Source organism: Danio rerio, chromosome 18 (genome assembly GCF_049306965.1).
Source record: "Danio rerio strain Tuebingen ecotype United States chromosome 18, GRCz12tu, whole genome shotgun sequence".
Taxonomy (NCBI): domain Eukaryota; kingdom Metazoa; phylum Chordata; class Actinopteri; order Cypriniformes; family Danionidae; genus Danio; species Danio rerio.
Genome location: NC_133193.1, coordinates 21,153,358 through 21,175,481, shown reverse-complemented (window position 1 = coordinate 21,175,481; position 22,124 = coordinate 21,153,358). Strand labels below are relative to the sequence as shown.

At 35.6% G+C, this 22,124-nt stretch overlaps 1 protein-coding gene across 17 annotated transcripts in view; it reads right to left on the bottom strand.

The window, feature by feature from the left end:
- smad3b (SMAD family member 3b) overlaps positions 1 to 15,314 on the bottom strand; it is a 36,055-nt gene extending 20,741 nt beyond the window's left edge. For 16 of the 17 annotated variants that reach the window (XR_012393578.1, XR_012393583.1, XR_012393577.1 and 13 more), the window contains exon 1: positions 14,928 to 15,314. Coding sequence is in view for 1 of the 17 variants with exons in the window: in NM_175083.2 (NP_778258.1) it covers positions 14,928 to 15,130 (203 nt within the window). In the remaining 16 variants the exon portion in view is untranslated. 17 annotated transcript variants of the gene reach the window in all.
- Positions 15,315 to 22,124: the final 6,810 nt, after the last annotated feature.

The window sequence follows — 22,124 nt, the reverse complement described above, 5'->3', positions numbered from 1 at the left end:
TTTTCCAAAGACGAAAGTAACAAAATATATATTTTCATATCACTTCTACACCGTCCACATAAAAATTACACTCAAAAAACTAAGTTAGCAAAAATGCAGACAGACAGATCAGACAGACAGACAGACACAAACAAAGCTGCTGACCAGAACCTCTGTGAGTTTGCAACTTGACAAAGAGTAGACAGACTATCCCATTGTCTGACACAGACACAAAGCAAAGTCCTGGAGTCTCTCACATTCACATTCACAGCCACGGCTCAGCTGAAAATACTGAAATTCCTTCTGTTCAACTCAAACTGACCTCCAGATTGACCTGAAAGTCACACACAGCAGAACTCATTCAGCCTTCTGTCAAAGCCAAGAGCAGCAGTCTTTTTCTGTCCAACCCCCTCCTGAACACACACACAGCCTCTCTAAAATCAATATCGGAGTCATTCACAAGTTCAAAACAGCACTAGCAAAAGCAGACAATAACACATTAAATAAAACCTGTGTATTAATAAAAAAAAGGGAAGAGGAGAGAGTTGAGGATGGAGGACAGAGTGCATGTGGCTCACCAGTAACCTCAAAGTTTCCTCTTTAAGCAGCGCTGTTTATTGTGTGCTCTCCCACATAGGCCTATCTCAGACAATCCACATCTGTGGATCTGTGCTAAATCCATTAGTCATCATCACGGCCCCTAAAAAGGCCCCTGACCTCAATTCTCACCAGAGTTGCCTCAGAATTTATGCTGTTGACTACTTCATTTAGGGTAAAGCCTCATGCACACTGTTCGTTTATCATTTATGCTTTATTTTTTATTGACTGACAGCATTTTTGAGACATTTTTCAACATTCATACGCAAGAGATTTTCAATGGTGATGAGCTGAGTGAACGTGCAAAAATGTCATATGAGCAATTCCAGTGTTATGGATGTGATATTTGCAGTAAAAACTCACAAACAAATTCTTATAGACGTTGTTAACGTTATGTTGAAATATCTATTTATATTTTACAAAAACTAACCACAGAGTTAAAGGATCAGAAAAATATCTGTAAACATTTTATATATTTTATGAGGAAAATGAACATACATTATGGATGTGACCAAAAACCTAGCAAGTTAACGTTATACAAGATACATTGTAGAAGTTTTGTGAATGAAACTGCGCAACCCAAAAGGAACAATGCTATTCAAAAAGATAAGAGTCGGCTCACTACAGAACAAAAATCATTGATTTTATTTGACATTTTTGGATTTATAAGGAAAAAGCTTCATTATTGATGTGACAACTCTTTGGTATGGATGTGACAGATGTGAAATTGACACTTGTGTGACTTTGTCAAGTCAAATTTAATATTTGAAAACACTGACAGAGACCTTCTTGAGTATTTTTACAGTACAGTAAAATACAAGCCTACACAAAGACCTTAGGAAGGGTTTCGCTATTTTGGTAAAAACTTTTTCATGGCAAGGTTAACATTTGCATGCAATTGCTCAGATGGCACTTAATGAAAACAAAAATAATCAATCTCATTTGATTGGCTAGTTTTTAAAATGGCGCATCAACACACCTGACCCCCTAAAAGACATTTAAGGCATTTTTTGAATGAAGCTTTTATGCTGCTCATCATTGTTATGCACAATCACTTTAACTCACTAGTGCACAATAATTGTCCCAGTGTACACAAGACTTCAAGTACCAATTAATTTAAAACTAACCATCTGATTTTGTTAGCTCACATTGCTAGTTTTGTGGTGAACGATTCATCTGTGCACATCATTAAAGGGGTGGTCCAGAATGTATTTATGTTTATAAGATGCAAAGCAATGTGTGCTCATGTTTCACTTGAGGAAAATCGCATTATTTTTTCATAAATCTCACTTTGATTATACACAGTTACTCAGCTAACATGAAAAGGACTGTCAAATTTCGTAGTTCCTCTGAAAGGCCCACCCTTAAGCGACTCTGATTGGTCATCGTCATAATGTGCTGCTATTCGCGGATCGGCTCCACGTCACACCCGTAAAAGCACGCGCTTTTCTGCTGTGTAAACAATCAGTCAACCTCCTGCCTGCTCTAAAATAAAATCTGACTAGTGTCTGTAATGAGTGAAAATGGGGTGTGGCTCCTTTAAAAGACTTCGTCTTTGTGTGTGTCTATGTTTGTGTTTGAGTGAATGTGTGATCTTTCTATAACAAATGCAAGTGCACAGGAGTTTTTTTTTTCTCTCTGATGCTCGGATTAAGTTATTTTCTGTAATATATTATGACAGAAGAATAAAGCACAAGATGTGGGATGCAACCTGTGTGAGCCTTGATTTATTATTCTGCTACTACCACGAGTCAGGTAAGCTAACTTGTATTTTTTTTAACTCTATGCGTTACACGACGTCTTTCATTTATGTCCGGAATATGCAGGTGTAAGTAATATGAATCATCCACATATGTTTTGTGACTTCATTATCTGAGATGTGAAACACATGGAAAAGCTGCCTGAAGACAATCAATGCAGTCGCGCACACACATAAGAGACACGAACGTGCTGGTGGAGTGTGTGTTTCTATGTGTTTACAGCAGCTTGACTAATAAATATGAATTTGTAGCCAAATCATTTGCCCGCAAAGAAGCATTTCCCATTGTTTACATCGTTGCTTCAGCATATCTTTAACGCTAGAGACTGTACATGTCATGTTCAATTTTAACAAATAAAAACACTTACAGCTTGTAGTTCACAGCCTCTGCTTTGAGGAGATTTTAGCCGAATCCAGCACTGAACTGGGAGAGATTCTGGAAGCTGTTTTGTCAAATCATGCTTGCTATGTATTTTATAATTCTCTGGAACATAATTAATATTGAACTGTATTAACTACTGTCTTTGTGTCATGTCCTTTGGAAGCCCAAATACAGAAACAGACGAAGCTCTGTGGAAACAGCAGTATTTGAACGCATTTATAGCTTCATCTCTTCTGAAACGTTACAGCGCCTCTGGCCACGGCCCATACTTGCGCCGTTTGTATGCGCAGTAAACGAACTTTGATCACAGGGGGCAGAAGTATTTTTTGTAGTCCCCAAAATTCGTTCATTGTAGGCTTTGCTAAGCTAACTCGGTAAAAACCAAGGTCTCCCTTTGCATTGAACTTTTTACATTCAGAGATGTTGTTTATGTTCACACAGCTACATCACACATCAACTAAAGTTTAAAATATGAGGGTGGACCACCCCTTTAAGAAAAACACTTTTGTTTGCCCTTCTAATCTTTAAATAAAATAAAAAAATGCACTACCTGTTTTTTGTTTTCAGTAAATTGTCAGATTACATATATCTTAGCAAATGGGCGTGGCTAACATTTAACCACGCTGCTTCAACTGTCAGTTCTGACAACAAACAGAAATGGTGAGGAGGAGGTGTCTGTTAAGTTGTAATAACTTTCCAAACCCTTTTCCTGATCTTTCTGAATGAAGTGCCTACTTTACATCCATTTAGCTTGCAGTAGAAAAAATAAGCCAACTGTTTTCTCATTTAATATTACGTTTCTCTAGGAACTGCATCACAATGCAAAAAAAAAACAAAAAAAACGTTGCAGCTTCCGGTTTAAAGGTGTCCCATTGTGATGTTTGCAACAAATTTACAAAAGTAGTTTTAGACACCTAGGCAAATGTGTATTTTGAAAAACAAATTGTCAAAACACAATTTTGACCTGTATGATTACAAATTTCTTGCTGGCAAATATTTAAACCGAGTGGTTTGAAGAATAGAAGCAAAGCTTAAATTTTTAAATGACAACTAATTAGTATTTTTATTGCAGCCATTTGATTCCTATAACAATTCTGTTACCAAACATAAAACATGCAAGAACCGTATAACTGCAACTGATGCTTTTTGTAGCTCTTTATTTCCATATTTATTTGCCACATTTCTGGATGAAAGTGCCAAGATCCAGTAGTTTGGATAAAATTGTGTGCAAATTGTGAAATAATCTTTAAACACAATTTGACCACCAATTGACTGTTTTGAAGTTTGCTGGAGCAGCCAGTGAGTACATCAGGGGAAAATAATGGGGGTGCTGTATTCAATGATGGGCATGAGCTAATACTGTTGCTCCACAAACATTTATTTGTCAAATGAGAGATGTAAACTATTTACTTTATTCTCCGCGTACGAGCGGGCGGAGCCATTTGAATCTTTTATTCCTTAAGACTTCCAGTCTTATTTTCTTCTATTGATTTTTAGACATTAAAAACAGCCCGTTTTGCTGTTTGATGTTGCAAACTGACATTTTCTTATTATATTATTCGGTCTGTATTGTCTATTTTGTCTGTATTGTCGTGCAAAAAACTTGTTTGTAGAGCAAGCGGTTTGACCGTTTTCTGCCGTTTATTATTCCTATGTATTTCTCCCATAGGCCACTGAATCGGAAGTTCTAAAGTGCAAAAACGAGCACACTTCCACATTGAAGAATAAGGTCAATATAGGAATTACCAACCTACGTTACACTGAGGCTGCTCGATTTTTGGAAAAATCATAATCACGATTATTTTGGTCATAATTGTAATCATGATTATTCAAAACGATTACTGTTAAAGTCAAAATTATTAGCGCTTTTTTCTGGAGAAAGGCTTTTTTTATTTTATTTATTTATTTTTTGGCTAGAATAAAAGCAGGTTTAAATATTTTGAAACCCATTTTAAAGTCTATAATATGAGCCCCCTTAAGCAATATATTTTTTGATTGTCTGCAGAAGAAACTACTGTTATACAATGACCTGCCTAATTACACTAATTAAGCATTTAAATCGCACTTTGAATCTGAATGCATGTATTTTGAAAAATAACTAGTCAAACATTATGTGCCGTCATCATGACAAAGTTAAAATAAATCAGTTAATAGAAATGAGTTATTAAAACTATTATGTCCAGAAATCTTCGCACGCTTTCTTTAGTGGTTTCTATTTCGCGTGTCTTTTGATTCTCAACTTATTTGTTTATTACACAAATGAGGGTTAATAAGAATAATCCCTAAACACTGCGTTTTGACACCTATTTAACCATTAAAGCGCTCACGTTAAGACGACTTTGGATGTGTATGCACTCCTCGTCTCAGTGTGCGAGTGAGACCGAATGCTGACTGCATGCTTCTGTTCTGTGTGTGCGTGGCACACAGAATCATGCGGTCTTTCGCGCTTTTAAGAGCAACACGTGTACAACTGGAAAGGGGGCGGTTAATGATGCAATAATCGTTTATCTCGATTAATGGTTTTTCATAATCGTTAGAAGCCAAAATCGAAATCGGATTTTCAATTAATTGCACAGCCCTACGTCACACATGATGTCACACGGGTTCCGGGTTGCAAAAAGAGACCGGTTGCAATAGCAAACATGTTGTTGTGCGGTAGGATGCCAAATTTGAAAGTCCAAAAATAGAAAACGTAACTTTTAATGTACACCACACTGCTTTTAATGCCAATCTCAGACATCTTTGGGTAAAAGGGAGCTGAATGAAGTGACGAACTAATTAAAAATGCTGGACTCTGCAGTTCTCATTTCACCCCAAGTAAGTTAACACTATGCTGAATCATACACGTTACTCATTTTTAATTGCTGCAAGGATTTCAGCAAAAAAAGTGAAATATGGTGAATTAAACTGCAGACACTGAATGCTTAGAATGGAATGTAAAGATGTACGTTCACATACCCTGCCGTCCAGGTGCAGTTCGCTATCAGAATGCAGTTGTTTTGCTTGTTGATGATTACCCAGGCCTTGGATAGCTCCGTCTTTTTTTACTTGTCTTTGGCTAGGCAGAACTTCAGTTTTTAGCACTACATAGTTTTGAATTGGTAATCATGGAACATTATTACTTGCACATGACCACACAGAACAAAACTGTTGGGATCCAAAGACTTGTAGGCCTTTAACTTCTCTCCAGTAAAAACACTTGGAGATAAACGAGATTGTATATTTTGTGCTGGATGCTTGGCCATTTCTTCTTATACAATATCCATTGGGAGGGTGCTATCCCAAATGGACCTGTCCGACGAACGTCACTCACTTTAACGTTAATTTTGCCTAATCACTGTGCTTATCACTGGGTAAATAATGTAAATAATATATATAATAATGTAAATAATATATATAATAATGTAAATAATATATATATAATATGTAATCAATATAACTTATTTCTAAGACAACAACAAACTCTGTACTGCATCGGATGTCATTCCCTCGCTGTAAATGCTAGTGCTCCAGTTTTTTTTTCTGCAACCTGCGCGCGTTTATATATATATATATATATATATATATATATATATATATATATATATATATGTACAGTGTCTATAGAAAATCATCATACCCCTTTTAAAATAATGACTTTATTTGTCATATAGACTGAAATCAACTTACATTCCAAATAATTTTTTTGTTTTTTTTGTCAAAAAAGTTTTTGCCTTTCTACAACTTTATTCTGAAGGTCTTTTGAAAGCAGGGTGTAACATGAGTATTGAGACAGAGTATTATGATTTTCGATGATAAAATATCCTAATCCTTTTTTAAAAAGTTAAAAAGTAAAGCTTTTTTTAAATGTACGTTTTCATAATGACTCTAATAACAGCCCTACATTAAAAGGTATTTTCAGCAGTAAGCAAATCTCACTTTGGTTTCTAATTCTCAAAATATCTGTGCTATGTTTGACTAAGCGAGAGGAGCTGGAAATAATGCAACCACAGAATCTCAGAGCAGCTTGTGAGCAGGTGATGATTTCCTGCTCTTTTTCTGTTGCACACATGTGAAGCCTTCCCGTTACCACCCAGGTGGCCACAGAGAAGATTTCAACCAGAAGAGCAGAGAACATATCAATCTAGGGAGGATCAGGACCTCACAGGCTGTATGCATGGCACGTTTCACTATATTCAAACCAACCAAACGCCAAACCTTCTACACTCAACCACATCCAGAGAACAGCCCACACCCTCTTCAGACCCTACACAGCATTCTTGATCTCTGAATAACTCAATAAACACACCCTCATCTGTGTTTGAAGTGCACAGAAAGTCTGTCTGAGTGTGTGAACATGGCATTGTGTGGGTATTTGCTAAAATAAACACCAGAGTAGATGATGCAGTGGTTTGGAGGTTTGCCTGACAGAGCACAGAAGACAAGAAGATGCAGCAGAGAAGCAAACACCGTTAATTTCCTGTGTGAAAGCTCCTTGAAAAAAGGACAGGATGTATGTGGTCAAACCGTAGAATGCTAAAATAAAAAACAGGTACTCATGTAGGGTAGAGTTGTTGTTGACAACCTTTTTGTTCAAGTAGCTCAGGACACTAGCACATACTGAGTATCTGACAATTAGAGTAGATAGCAAAGAAAACAACCAGAGTTTTAAGGTTTAACCCTTTCACACGTGAGTTTTGAATACTCCACCCGACATTTCTGCATGAGTTTTTATTTTGTGACCATGGTCGTTAAAAAAAGTATGTTCTGTACTGGATAAATGTGAGAATTTTGTTATGATCACGTGACCATTCATGAACTCTCTCGTGAGGCATCATGGGATTGCGTAGCGTCCATTTGATGCACACCTCAGAATCTTTCCGGAAGTAGTAGGTTATCCGGGTATTTCTCACACACTGATTTTTCGAATTCTATGAAGTTTCCATGGCAACGCGGCAAGTTTATCACATGACCCACCAGCCCCAATGATCAATGGATATATCATATTTTGATTCTTTTTGTCCTTTTTCGGGATATATATATATATATATATATATATATATATATATATATATATATATATATATATATATATATATATATATATATATATATATATATATAGAGGGGCAGACTGGCCATAGGGAGCACCGGGAACGGGATTGGCCTGACGGTCAATCTGGCCTGATGGTCAATCTGGCCTGCCACCGCGAGTCTGGCCTGCCGCGCCCCCATTAACGCCCCACCCCCCGGTCTTCAATATCTAAATCGCATCCGACGTGACCTGACTAACTGTTACATTGGCCTGGTGGAAACTGCTTTCAAAGTCCACCCCTGTATATATATACAGTTGAAGTCAGAATTATTAGCCCCCTTTTGATTTTTTTTTCTTTTTTTAATATTTCTTAAATGATATTTAGCAGAGAAATGAAATTTTCACAGTATGTCTGATAATATTTTTCCTTCTGGAGTAAGTCTTATTTCTTTTATTTCGGCTAGAATAAAAGCAGTTATTAATTTAAAAAAATATATTTTTAGGACAAAATTATTAGCCCCTTTAAGCTATTTTTTTTCCGATAATCTACAGAACAAACCATCATTATACAATAACTTGCCTAATTACCCTAACCTGCCTAGTTCACCTTATTAACCTAGTTAAGCCTTTAAATGTCACTTTAAGCTGTATAGAAGTGTCTTGAAAAATATCTAGTAAAATATTATTTACTGTCATCATGGCAAAGATAAAATAAATCAGTTATTAGAAATAAGTTTTTAAAACTATTATGCTTAGAAATGTGCTAAAACAATCTTCCCTTCATTAAACAGAAATTGGGGAAAAAAATAAACAGGAGCGCTAATAATTCAGGGGGGCTAATAATTCTGACTTCAACTGTATATATATATATATATATATATATACACACACACACACACACACACACACACACACACACACACACACACAMAMACACACACACACACACACACACAYATATATATATATATATATATATATATATATATATATATATATATATATGTTCTAATTATATGATGAAAATTCTGCTACTCCGATTTTCAAATATGTGGTAGAACATATATTTTCTCTGTTAAACCACTTAATAATGATTATTATTATTTTGTATGACAAGTAATCATCAAGTAAACAAATCGTATTATTTGTTATATGACAAGTAATCAGCGGTGCCATTGTTGCTAAAAGAGATACAAGCGCGATCGGAAGTTAGTGAGAAGTATTTATAATATTATTTAAAAAATTAAGCATTAATTGTTTTATTAACTAGACAGAAAAAGCTGAGGATACTCGCATCAATATAGTATAATCTCATATAATTGTATTTTATTAGATTATGCTATATTGACGTGAGTATCCTTAGCTGTATCTCATCTAGACTTCTACATGGTCTAGATGGGATACAGCTGAGGATCTCATGTCACTTAGTCATTCATTCATTCATTTTCTTTTACACACTCATACACAACGGACAATACCTGTACAGCATGTCTTTGGACTGTGGGGGAAACTGGAGCACCCAGAGGAAACTTACGCAAACGCAATCAATTACGTTTAATGCCAGTGGTGTGACAACCAATTATCTAAATGTTAGTGTTGCCCTGTTTTTCTGAATGACAAATATAACATGGCAAGCAGGCCAAAAGCTAAATGAAATAGCGCTATTCTTCTGAACCCTGCACTGCATGGTTTGTGGTTGTTTGAAACGTTTCCTTTATTAAGCAGCTGCAAGTGTATAAAGTTCATAAGAATAGAGCTACAGTATTTGCTTCACCCTTTAAAGCATTTCTTATTTAGTAAGTTTCATATAAGGCACTAAATAGAACTGTAAGATCAGGTGAGGAGTGTGTTGTTAAAAAAACACAGAAATTTCATGATTAAAATAGTATAAAGATAAAATCATTTTCATCAGCACTGATCTGGAAAACAGCAGAAATGTTACGCAAAAATAATCCAGAATGCATTATTCATTTTCTTTTCGGCTTAGTCCCTATATTAATCTAGGGTTGCCACAGCAGAATGAACCGCCAACTTATCCAACACATATTTTATGCAGCCGATGCCCTCCATACACACTCATAGTCTATGGACAATTTAGCCTCTACAGCATCTCTTTGGACTGTGGGGGAAACCAGAGCACCCGGAGGAAACCCATGCGAAAGCAGGGAGAACATGCAAACTCCATACAGAAATGCCATTGCCAACTGACCCAGCCGAGGCTCGAACCAGCGACCTTCTTGCTGTGGGGTGACAGCACTACCTATTGCGCCACTGCGTCGCCCCTCCAGAATGCATTACCTTACTTAATTATTTCCAGTTTGTACAAATGCAAACCCACCAAAATATGTGTACATCATCCAATAATTCTAGGAACTATATGAAAATGTTCCTCCAGTGCAAAATACCCCATAAATGACAAAACAAATTAAATATAAAGCCTCAGAATTAAAAAAAAAAAAAAATAAATAAATAAAAAGTTATTCTGGGGGACCTTGCTTGAGTAAGTCATGAACTTTGCCTAGACAGAATGGAAGGAGTGATGAAACCAGAAGCCAAATGGGAACAGGGTGAAAAAGAACAGATCCCAGTGGGGCACCAGTTGTAAGCAAGCACTGTAAACAATTGAGCAATTCCAGCTCACCTGCCATAATTTGTGATCAACAAATATGGGAAACAGCTGGAATATGAGATCAAATACAAATCCACTGATTTTTCACTGACTAAACTCTCCAATCACAGATGGTAAGGTATGCACTGACATGCTCAAGTATGTAACCCCAGGCTCAAATACCGCTTGCTGATATCACTGCTATTTATTAACACTATGTTTGTCACCAGGGGAATCCCACAGAGATTTCTTGACCTGACTTTGACCCGTTTGTTTATTTAAACAGACCTGTATGTAGTCCTGTCATGATATCTATATTTTGTGATGAGATATATTGCATTAAAATATATTGTGATAAATGATATTGATGCCATTGTAAGACCATTTGATGTCGCTCATTACATAATGACAGAATGCAATATCTGCTACCAGACCTATTTTTAATAATCAGGAAACCACATTAAAACATACTGTAGTAATGTATATTAAATACTATAGTGTTTTTTACCCATACTGACACTGACTGACAGCTCCAATAAAGATAAGAGATGAATGTTGCTAGAGTTGGTTTTTATGTATGGGAAATAGGGATGCAATGATTAAACGATTTCACTCCGCCCTTTAATTCATCATGGTTTATTAATCGTAAAGACTTCTCAACACCGCATTTCTGCATGGAACAAAACTTCTGCAACTAAACAAAGTTATGACAACTGTGCACTAGTTTGAAGTTCAGAGGTTGTACACCGAGGCTAGTATGCACGCAGATTAAACATGGCTGAGGATATTAACTAAAGGTCGATCACATATTGTGTTTTTTGCAAGTTTGTTATTTCCAGCAGAGCATTTTACTTAAAGCGATAAGTTTTATATATTTGTTTTATTTATTTATTCATTCATTTATTGTTCTGTCATTTATTTTCAGAGTAAAGATATTACTTGTTTAAATGTCTAAAACTTTTTTCACTTATTTTTAAGTTCAAAGAGAAATGGACTATTGTTTGTTTTTGTTATGATTTGTTCTGTATTATTTAGTTACTAAGCAGCAATGTGAGTTTTCATGTGATTTTCTAAACTAGTAGTGTTTTGAAATTAATGAATGCATAATAATCGTGGTAACCATCAATCCGTGTTTATTCCTCAGACTATAATAATCGTACAACCAAAATCTATAATCGTTGCATCCCTAATGGGTGATATATATTTCATCAGCAAATGATTGAGCTCATGTCCAGGTGTTGTGCGATAAGTTGGTATATTGATTATTGTGACAGTATACCTGTATGGAATGTAAGCTTTGTTAAAATTAATTTGTTACATTAGTTTGGGTGAAGAAACACAATTATTTTAAATGATGAATTTCCAATAGAAACTAGATAAACACACAAAAAAGTATTGTTATGCAAATTATATCATAATAAATCTATGTTTTCACTACATAATCTCCCAGTTGTTCTTTGTTTCTTTGTGGTGAAATGACATTCTCATCCCTATCTCTTTTGTGAGCACTGAGGACTTGTAAATAACTTACAACTAAATAAATAACTATAGTATAATTATATTATTTACTTGAATAATAATGTTTAATACACACACTCTTGCTTTTGACCACAATAATTGTGATTATTATATTTTAGAAAAACTCAAGAAGCCCTAATTGTTAGTAATAAAAGTGGCTGAAGATGTATACTCTAAGCCTTGTGTAAATTATATAGCCAGTCATCCAATGCATTTTTATACAATAAATCCCTTATTTTAACTTGATGTATAGAAAAGCTTTAGATGCAAATTAATTTTCCTAAATTATATGCCTACAAAAATAGTGCAGTAAACTACATTAAGTTAATCTTTATAATACAGTAAAAATAACATGGGTTTCGGAACGACGAATTTAAATATCTAGGTCTTTGGCTCGACCTGTCCTTTAAAGTTTAAACCCCATATTGACTTTATAATTAAAAAGTCATATCTGTGCTTAGGTTCTCTTCATCGTTGTATTAATTGTTTTTCATTTTAAGTAAGAAAAAAATATAATTCTTAATTAAGTTTTCCTATTATTGATTATGCTGATATTATTTATAACAATACCTCTGATATTATTTAAAACTTTAAAATACTGTCTTTAATTCTCTTTGTAGGTTTGTTTTAAGATCTCTGTATAGAACCCATCATTGCATATTATACAAATCTCTTGGTTTGCTTCAACCTAAGTTCCGCAGACAATATCATTTGTTTATTTTAGTGTGTTTATTTTAGATTTGCCTCCTATTTAAAGCAGTTTTTTGTTCCATTTACCTCCTCATATCCTCTTTGACATATGCAACAGAATTACTTTTTTGTTCCAAGAATTACAACAGAAAGTGGCCGTAGGTCCTTTTAATACAAAGCTTCTTCTGACTGGAACAATCTTCCTTTGTTTTTTAGATCAACTAAGACATTTTGTCTTTTCAGGACTTATTTATCTTCTTTTTTGGAAACAACTTCTAAATAAAGGGCGAGGCAGTGGCGCAGTAGGTAGTGCTGTCGCCTCACAGCAAGAAGGTCGCTGGGTCGCTGGTTCGAACCTCGGCTGTGTGGAGTTTGCATGTTCTCCCTGCGTTCACGTGGGTTTCCTCCGGGTGCTCCGGTTTCCCCCACAGTCCAAAGACATGTGGTACAGGTGAATTGGGTAAACTAAATTGTCCGTAGTGTGTGTGTGTGAATGTATACAGTATGTGAATGTTTCCCAGAGATGAGTTGCGGCTGGAAGGGCATCCGCTGCGTAAAAACTCGCTGGATAAGTTGGCAGTTCATTCCGCTGTGGCGACCCCGGATTAATAAAAGGACTAAGCCGACAAGAAAATGAATAAATGAATTTCTAAATGTTATTAATATTGATTCCAATTTAAATGCTTATTATTTATTTGTATATCAAATTGTTTGTACAGTACTTTTGATTATATGTTTTTGTTTGCCTAGGCTTGGGACTGTGGGAAGTGTTTCAGGTGAAGTGTACTGCTTGTTTGTTTGTTTTTTGTTAGCTGTATGTTTGTTATGACGTGATGTACTCTGTTTGATTTATGTACGTAGGGACCCCCTCGAAAATGAGATCTCAAGGGGCTATCCCATTCAATACATTCAAAAATTCAAGTTCAATGGCTTATTGGGGGAGTATTTAGTGAAACATGTTTGAAAGCAATAATTTGTGCCTTCAAATCCACTTAGACCACATTAAGCATAATTTTTAGTAAGCAAAATGATCGATCCTTAAACTTTTTCCTGCCATTCATGAATCTAAATAGCATGGAAATACAGGTATATGCAGCTTAAATGTAATACTTTCAAAAAAAAATATGCATATTACTGCCTTCAGCAGCCACAAAGGCTTTGCGTTTTCATCTGTAGGGCTATTAATTCTCCAAATCCTTTTACCCATGACTAAATGTCCTGAGTACAATTGGATATAACTACCACAGTGGTTATGATATAACAAGCTTTACTCTCCTCTATTCTCCTCCACAACCACCACCATCTGGGGCACAGGGCACTGTACACTGATTTAGTGGCAATAACAAAGTATCATAGAATGAACATTAAAATACATAAACCAACTGATGTACAATTGCAATTTAACCAGTATAATTAACTATATTAAGAACAATCACATTCACTAGTTGCAGTGAGTTGTTTTGACAGTTTAACACTGAATAGTACTGAATAGTTTCACTGCAGTTTATTATTAATTTAACATACTAATAAGGTTTGATCACAAAACTGTAAAATTATGCCCAATCCAGCTCTCTGAATAAAAATTTGTCAAAACAGTCCCAGTCTGCTCTAGATACCAGACTGTTATATAACAGCTTAGCTTGGCATTTAGTGGCGTTTGGCATTTTATTCACTTATATGAGCCTGAACGTTAAGTTTATCGCAGCCTTTTAAACTGTCTGTCTGTTATGAATATAAACGGGTGAAGTTTATGATCAGCCATATAAGCTTTCAAAACCAACTCAACAGTTAAAAGTAATGAATGTTTTTCTCTATAGTCAGCACGTCAGGCTAGCTGATAGGGGCTTGTATACAAGTTACGCTAACAAAACTAGTGTAAATATAAGAACTTGATATTAAGATATGACTAAAAAAACTATATATTTTTTCTGTAGATACAGTATGAAACGAGATGCGACAATAAAGAGCAACCTTAAAGCCTGCCTTTAGCAAGCTAATGTTGTCAAATAACGATGCGCGCATTAGTTGTAACTGTTAGGGAAATAATCTGCTTTGGGGACGAATGAAACATCCATTGATGTCTGTCAGACAACTAAATAACTTAACACATTAATATTCTTAACCAGTAACGTTATTAGAAAACTCAAGTGAAGAGAGAACACTCGCTGGCTGTTCATTTCAGTTAGCAACGTTAGCCGCACAGTTTGGTTGTAACGTAACGTTAACGTTTATTATGTGGCGGTGTCTCGAAAACTACTTAGCTTTCTACCTAGGCATCCTGCATTTAAACATGGTTTGTTTACTGAATGAGCGATATGATGTGCAAAATGACACCTCGGTGGGCAGCTCACTATGTTTTAACACAATCTTCATTATGTACCTTGGTATGGTGATGCATTTGGTGTTGATATTCTGGGTGGTGATGGCCTTCTCCAACTCCTCCAGCTGTCCGGTCTTCTTTAACTTCTTCACCAGACTCTTCACCGCTTTCTCGCACCATTTCTCCTCCTGTCCGTTCTGCTCGCCCTTCTTCCAGCCCAGCAGCCTCTTCACGATCGGGGGCGTGAAAGGCAATATAGACATCTTTAGTTGATCAGAAACAGCTACGAATATATTCCGTATCAGGGGGTGGGATGCTCTATAATTGCGTCGATAGATCTTTTAATTTTTCCAGATTTAAAATAAAAAAGAAAGTTCTTTGTCCACGAGTCACATCACCGCATGATGGTGAGAGATGTTCAGGGGCTCAGAGCTGTGGATAGTGAACGGTACTCGGATGAAATTCGGCGAGACGCAGCGCTGTCTGAACCCGCCCCTCCTTCTCCTCCTCCTCCGCTTTCTCTGTAGTTCAGACTTTTATTAGATGTAATAAAAATAACATTTAAAAAGTTTGAAATATACAAATAATCAAATGTTATATGTGTCTAACAAAAACTTATTTGTTTCATGTAGTCAATTTGGGAAAAAGGGTGTCACAGAATGACCTAAATGTAGCCTACTTCTTTTTTGTAAACTTCATCATATATATTATATTATATGATATTATATGATATTATATGATATTATACGATATTATATGATATTATATTATAATAAAAGTGCTGAAATTAAACATTTTATTATTGTCTTCTAGCAATATAAGCCTTAAAAAGGAGTCATACTAAAAATCCATATCCCTTATTCACATATTTTATTATGTTATGTAATGTTATAACGCAGTCATTTTTAACACCAGGCATAAAAATAATAAAAATTAAATAAAAAACGTAAACCCCCTATGCGCTTAACCCATTTATTTTACAATTTTATCTTGTATTATATAACTGTATGTTAAATCAAAAGCAAACTTCACTGAAAACAGTGCTACATTGCTGAGAATCTAGACGTCTGAGAGACACGTCACTATTCGGATGTCTGTAGTTTTTGTACAATGGCTCTAGACTGCAGACAGGAGGGAGGGGACGGGGCTGAGACTCCTCTGTGTACTTGCATTCAGGCCTGTTGCAGCTTGCCCTCTGCAAGCACATACTGGGAATGTCCCGAATCAGTTCATGTTCATTCAGAAGCAGAACATCAATTCAGGCCAGCTGGAGCAAGTACAAGGGCTCCGGGTCCAGAGAAATCCATCTCTGTCAGACTCTTTCTCATTTGTGATGCATTAATCAAGACATTCATGTTTTGTTTCCTAAAACAATAAATAAACACATTTTATCACAATCACTGAGCAAGGATGAAAAAACTAATATGATTTTCTAAAATATTATGTTAAAATATGTAAATGATGTTTTATGCCAGTAAGGCATATATTTAAGTGACAAAAATCTTAACACTGGACGAACCAGGTTCAAAGTCCCAATCTACACTGTAGAAATTATATTGTATTTTTACAGTAATTTACTGTCAGCACTGTTGTCCTCAATTTACCACAACTGCCCCTTTACAGTAACTTAAATGTGTTTTACAGTAGCAGGGCCCTTTACTTCAATTTCATTTTAAAGTAAAATAGCCTTACCACAAATTCTTTTTATGGTAAAATGCCCTTTAGCACATTTTAATTTTACAGTATGAACATATTACAGTACTTTTACTGTAGGTCATTAACATTTCACCCTAGCGGTACAAGACCCTTATTTTTTAAAAGTGTTTACTATTGAATTCCAAACACGCGACAAGATCATGTAGGCCTACTTGTTTTTGTATTATTATTCACTGCATTATATCAATTTTAAGTTGAATTTTAAATGTTTACAAAAGTAGTTTTCATTCATGAATCTATTTTAAATTATATATTTTGTAATACCAGATAACTTTTTCATTAACTGTCATATTTTTGTTTTCAACTACAGTAGTAGTACATTTTACAGTAGAATATAGCAAATTACTATTCCTAATAGTTTCCATGCAAATTCCTATTACAGTGGTGAACAAGAATGTATTTAGCTGGGTTTTTTGCTAAATCTATCAAACTATCTAGCTCTCTGTGATCATCAGTCATCATCAAATGTGAGTTTTACAAGTTTAAAACGTGTTTAAAACAGTGAATGTTTTTAATGAATTACAAAGTTTACTTCAGTTTTACTTGTCACCACAGTCTCATGTCTGTACAATTATAAAAGAAAACGCTTCAATCTCGGTTTGTGGACATTAAATCAGGTTTACTTTGAACATGAACTTAACGAATATCCATACAGTACTATAAATTATCGTGTATCCTGTCACATTTGCATACAAAAACGCACAAAGTTAAATGTGTGCGCTGTGTGTGTGTGTGTGTGTGTGTGTGTGTGTGTGTGTGTGTGTGTGTGTATGAACTTTGTAATCATTCTCATTAACTTTACAACAAATACATCAATTAAACATTAATAAAGTTCTTACTATAGTATTTCTCACAAACATTACATGAGATCTGCTTCCTTCATGTCTGTCACTGTGCTTATTTATCTGATGCAGCCAAGGCAGAGATTGAGGCACACTCTGACAGGCATGTGGAAACGGTGGGCAGAGAGAACTAGCATTAAAGGCAAAGGCAACAAAAACAGCCTCATTGTGTTTAGAGCAGAAAATTCCAATATTTTGTAAGATATAATAAATAACCTGATGGGTGTTTTGAGCTGAAACTTAACTGACACACTGGAAAAAGGAGAACAACAGGCGCCTTTTAAATCAGGCAAAAATTTAAAAAACCCAAATTTCTAAAATTGCCATTAGCATGCAATGTCTTGTATCAAATAACAAAATCAAAAAACTTCGACTGGAATCACAAAACTCTTTCAACATTTGTTTAGTAAAATCAAATATTAAGCAAGACTGAATTCCCTGAGAATGTTGCCTTATCACCCACCCGGGGAAATGTAAATCACGTACTAAGAGATAAACGTGCAAACTGCCATAGTAAAGAAAGAAGGCATCTGAAGTGTCAACACATTCCCTTTTTTTACAACCCGCAATGTAAAGTCCTAAAATAGAGGAGTCCTGCCAAGCTCAGTCTTTGATCTCCCCAATAAAAGTGCTTTAATTTCACCTTGAATGCATGCTGGGGAAACGGTTAAGGTGACTGGGCTGTGGGTATTTTGATCTGTTTGTGGACTGTTCCTCATATGTGCTGAACATTATCCCCCTCCCTCTGGGCACATTTGTGCTTATGATATAAATAACTCTACCCAGAGGCCCACACTGATAGCCCCCTTTTCCTTTTATCTATTTTTATCTGACCATCAATGGACAGCATGTAATAATTTCACGTTGAACTCTGGCATGGTTTCAGACCTCTTCAGACAGTTAGGCCTACACAGAAACTCTTAAGTCAAATTATTTTTCACTACTGTTACAAATTTAAAATTTTTACATATTTACAGCTTCATTATCATGCCTAAAACTCTAAAACAAGGAAAGCTTTGAAAAACTGTATTTTACTGTAGGTCTGTTATGTAGTATGTTACTGTATTTTAAAGCTACGTTGTGAAACTTATTGTATATTTTACAGTAAAAATACACAATACTGTAAATGAATATACAGCAACATAAATGGTGCTTTAAATGTAAATACATTATTTAGCTATAGTTGATTTACAATAAGTTTCTGGCAAATAGTAAATTACCGTAGATTTTAGAAATTGTTATTAGTGTATATTAATTATATTATATTATATTATATTATATTATATTATATTATATTATATTATATTATATTATATTATATTATATTATATTATACATTCATTTTCTTGTCGGCTTAGTCCCTTTATTAATCCGGGGTCGCCACAGTGGAATGTACCGCCAACTTATCCAGCCGATGTCAGGGAAACATCCACACACACTCTTTCACACTAATACACTACCGACAATTTAGCCTACCCAATTCACCTGTACCGCATGTCTTTGGACTGTGGGGGAAACCGGAGCACCCGGAGGAAACCCACGCGAACACAGGGAGAACATGCAAACTCCACACAGAAACGCCAACTGAGAGGAGGCTTGAACCAGCGACCTTCTTGCTGTGAGGCGACAGCACTACCTACTGCACCACTGCTTCACCTTTATATTATATTAAATTATAATATATTATATTAGATAGATATTATTGATATTATAGATATTATATTATATTACACTGTTAGTGAATTTTGTAAATTACACAGTATTTAACTGTAATTTGAACAATGTATATTATATTATATTGCTGTGAGGCAAATGTGCTACCCTCTGCACCACCACGTCAACTACAAATGTTATTATATTATATTATATTATATTATATTATATTATATTATATTATATTATATTATATTACATTATATTATATTGACATGCAAACTCCACAGAGAAATGCCATCTTGCCCAGCTGAGACTCTACCAAGCCGACCAATCACAGAGCTTACGCTACGCGTTGTTGCGATGTGTAGTTACATTTTTTGAAAGGTGCACGTCAGTGACGGCGACGGCCACGGCGAAGGGCTATGCTTCAGTGTCGTAGCATAAGCCGACGTTTGACGCAGAAGTATAAATCAGCCTTAAGCAGTAACCTTCTTGCTGTGCTTCAGTGCTAACTAAAAACATACAATTCTAATTTTTGCTTCAAAATCCTCAATGATTTTCTACATTTTCTACTATAATCTAGATCTACATAAACTATATAGAGAAGTTTAAAATACTATTTGTTCTAATCAGCTTTAAACCATAAATTCTACTAAACAAGAAAAACATTTAATACAATTTTATTTTACAATCCTATTCATTCAAATGTTTTTGGTCAGAAAGATTTTCTTTTAATATCCCAAATATTTGATATTTCTTATTTTACATTCCTAACCTGCATTCATTTAATAAAAAACACAGTACAAACAGCCATGCTGTGAAATCTTATACTCATTTATTTTATTAACAGCTTAGTCCCTTTATTAATCTGGGGTCGCCACAGCAGAATGAACCGCCAACTTATCCAGCTTACGTTTTACGCAGCAGATGCCCTTTTAGCTGCAACCCATCACTGGGAAACATCCATACACTCTAATTAACACAAATATACCATGGCTAATTTAGCTTACCCAATTCACCTATACTTATCTCTTTGGACTTGTGGGGGAAACCGGAGCACCCGGAGGAAACCCACATGAACACGGGGAGAACATGCAAACTCCACACAGAAATGCCAACTGACCCAGCCGAGGCTCGAAACAGCGCCACCGTGGCACCACAAAATATTATACCATTATGTTAAATATAATGTACTATCCAAAAATAGAACTCTGTCATACAGAAATCATGCTAACATTCTGATTTAATGCTGGAGAAACAATGTTGAAAAAAGTTAAGTTGCTTAATGATTTGTGGAAACAATACATTTTGATACACTAGTTGACCAATAAAAACTCTTATTTTCTTGATTGTCAAGCTCCATTAATTTAAAGTCATAAAAAAAACATTGATTTCTTTACAAAATACCATTGTTGAAATGAACTGAGATGCTTGTCTCTTTCAGAATTCAAATCTTTTTGATTTTTTAAACACTTAATTAATTCAATTTAGTGTTCAGCGTAAAGTATTCTTGCTAAATAAAAGCATTAACTTATATCAAACCTTCCTGACCCCAAAGCTTTGAACAGAACTATTCTACTATTCTCCATCTGAATCAGACAATTTGTACCATCAAGTTCAAGTGTTTTTGTAGAGGAATCGGCGTGTGCTGCCGTGCACCGTCAGCCTCGACCCTGCACAAACCCAGCACCTGTTTCTACCCCAGGGACTTCACCAGGACAGCTGGTACAGAGCTGCGTGTGTGTGTGTGTGTGTGTGTGTGTGTGTGTGTGTGTGTGTGTGTGTGTGTGTGCGTGTGTGTGTGTGTGTGTGTGTGTGTGTGGCAGATGGGCCGAGGCAGGCTGAGTCTCAGGTCCATGTCCAGAGTGAAAGATAGCTGAGCACAAAAGGCAAAGTGGATGGCCGAGTGAGTAATGACTGCAGACAATCCGATGGATAACAAGGGCATTGTGCCGGACTCCACACAGGGAACATGGGAAGCAGTCCGGATTTGAGGGGGGAGAAGGAGGATCAGCTGGACTTTACACAATGGTGTGAATGGGAGGGGGCCAAGGATTATGAGGCTTTTGTGTAACCACAATAAAACTTAATAACACTGATGGAAACCTAAAAGTGATTGTGTGCTTTACTGCGAATTATTAGATCAGAGGTTTTCTTGCGATTGCCATGTCATCGGTATAAAATAATCTCACAAACAATTAATAGCTTGGATTGGATGCAAAGGCTTGTTTGGATATACATGTTTAAAAGGCATGGTTCACCTAAAAGATTAAAATGTAATCACCCCCCTCCTCCCCCCGATGAATACAAAAGAAGATATTTGGAAGAACGCTAGAAGATATTGACTTCCATAAAAAATACTTTAAAAGTTGATGGCTTCATCAAAACATCTTCTTTTGTGTTCATCAAGAGAAAAAACTAAACACATCAAGTAGTGAGTAAATAATGACCCACTTGTAATCTTGTAATTTTCGAGTGAACTGCCCCCTTAATTAATAATTGCACCTATCCTAGAGCAGTAGGCCAGCAGGGTGTCATCTTAAACTTCTAACTGTTGACCATATGAATTAATCGTGTAAAAAAAAAAAAATCTGGGGCAGCCTCAGTTTTGTCAGAGATTTTCCCCACAAACCCCCATCCCGTATCATTCTCCCCGATCCATAACAAACCCCTCAGACACTCTCCTCCATCAAACACACTCCCTCCCCACAGTCTGTTCAAAAACAAATCAGACCTCTTCTTCTTTACTCAATGATAAGTAGCTTTTTGTTAAGCTTTCTGCTGTCTGAGTTTCATCGACTAGCAATATGTATCGATAATAACTTGACTTTATTCAGTTTGTTGATTATATATTTTGTTAATGATTTATTTAACACTGCAATGACACTGAGTTTATAGGCGTAATCGGAAAGACACTTAGGATAATACACTCAAAAAATATATAGTTTTGCGGCTTGTTCAAACTACTTATTTAAAATTAGCTGAATCCACACAACACCTTAATGTTTTTTTGGGGGGACAACTTGATTGTAATATGTTCAAT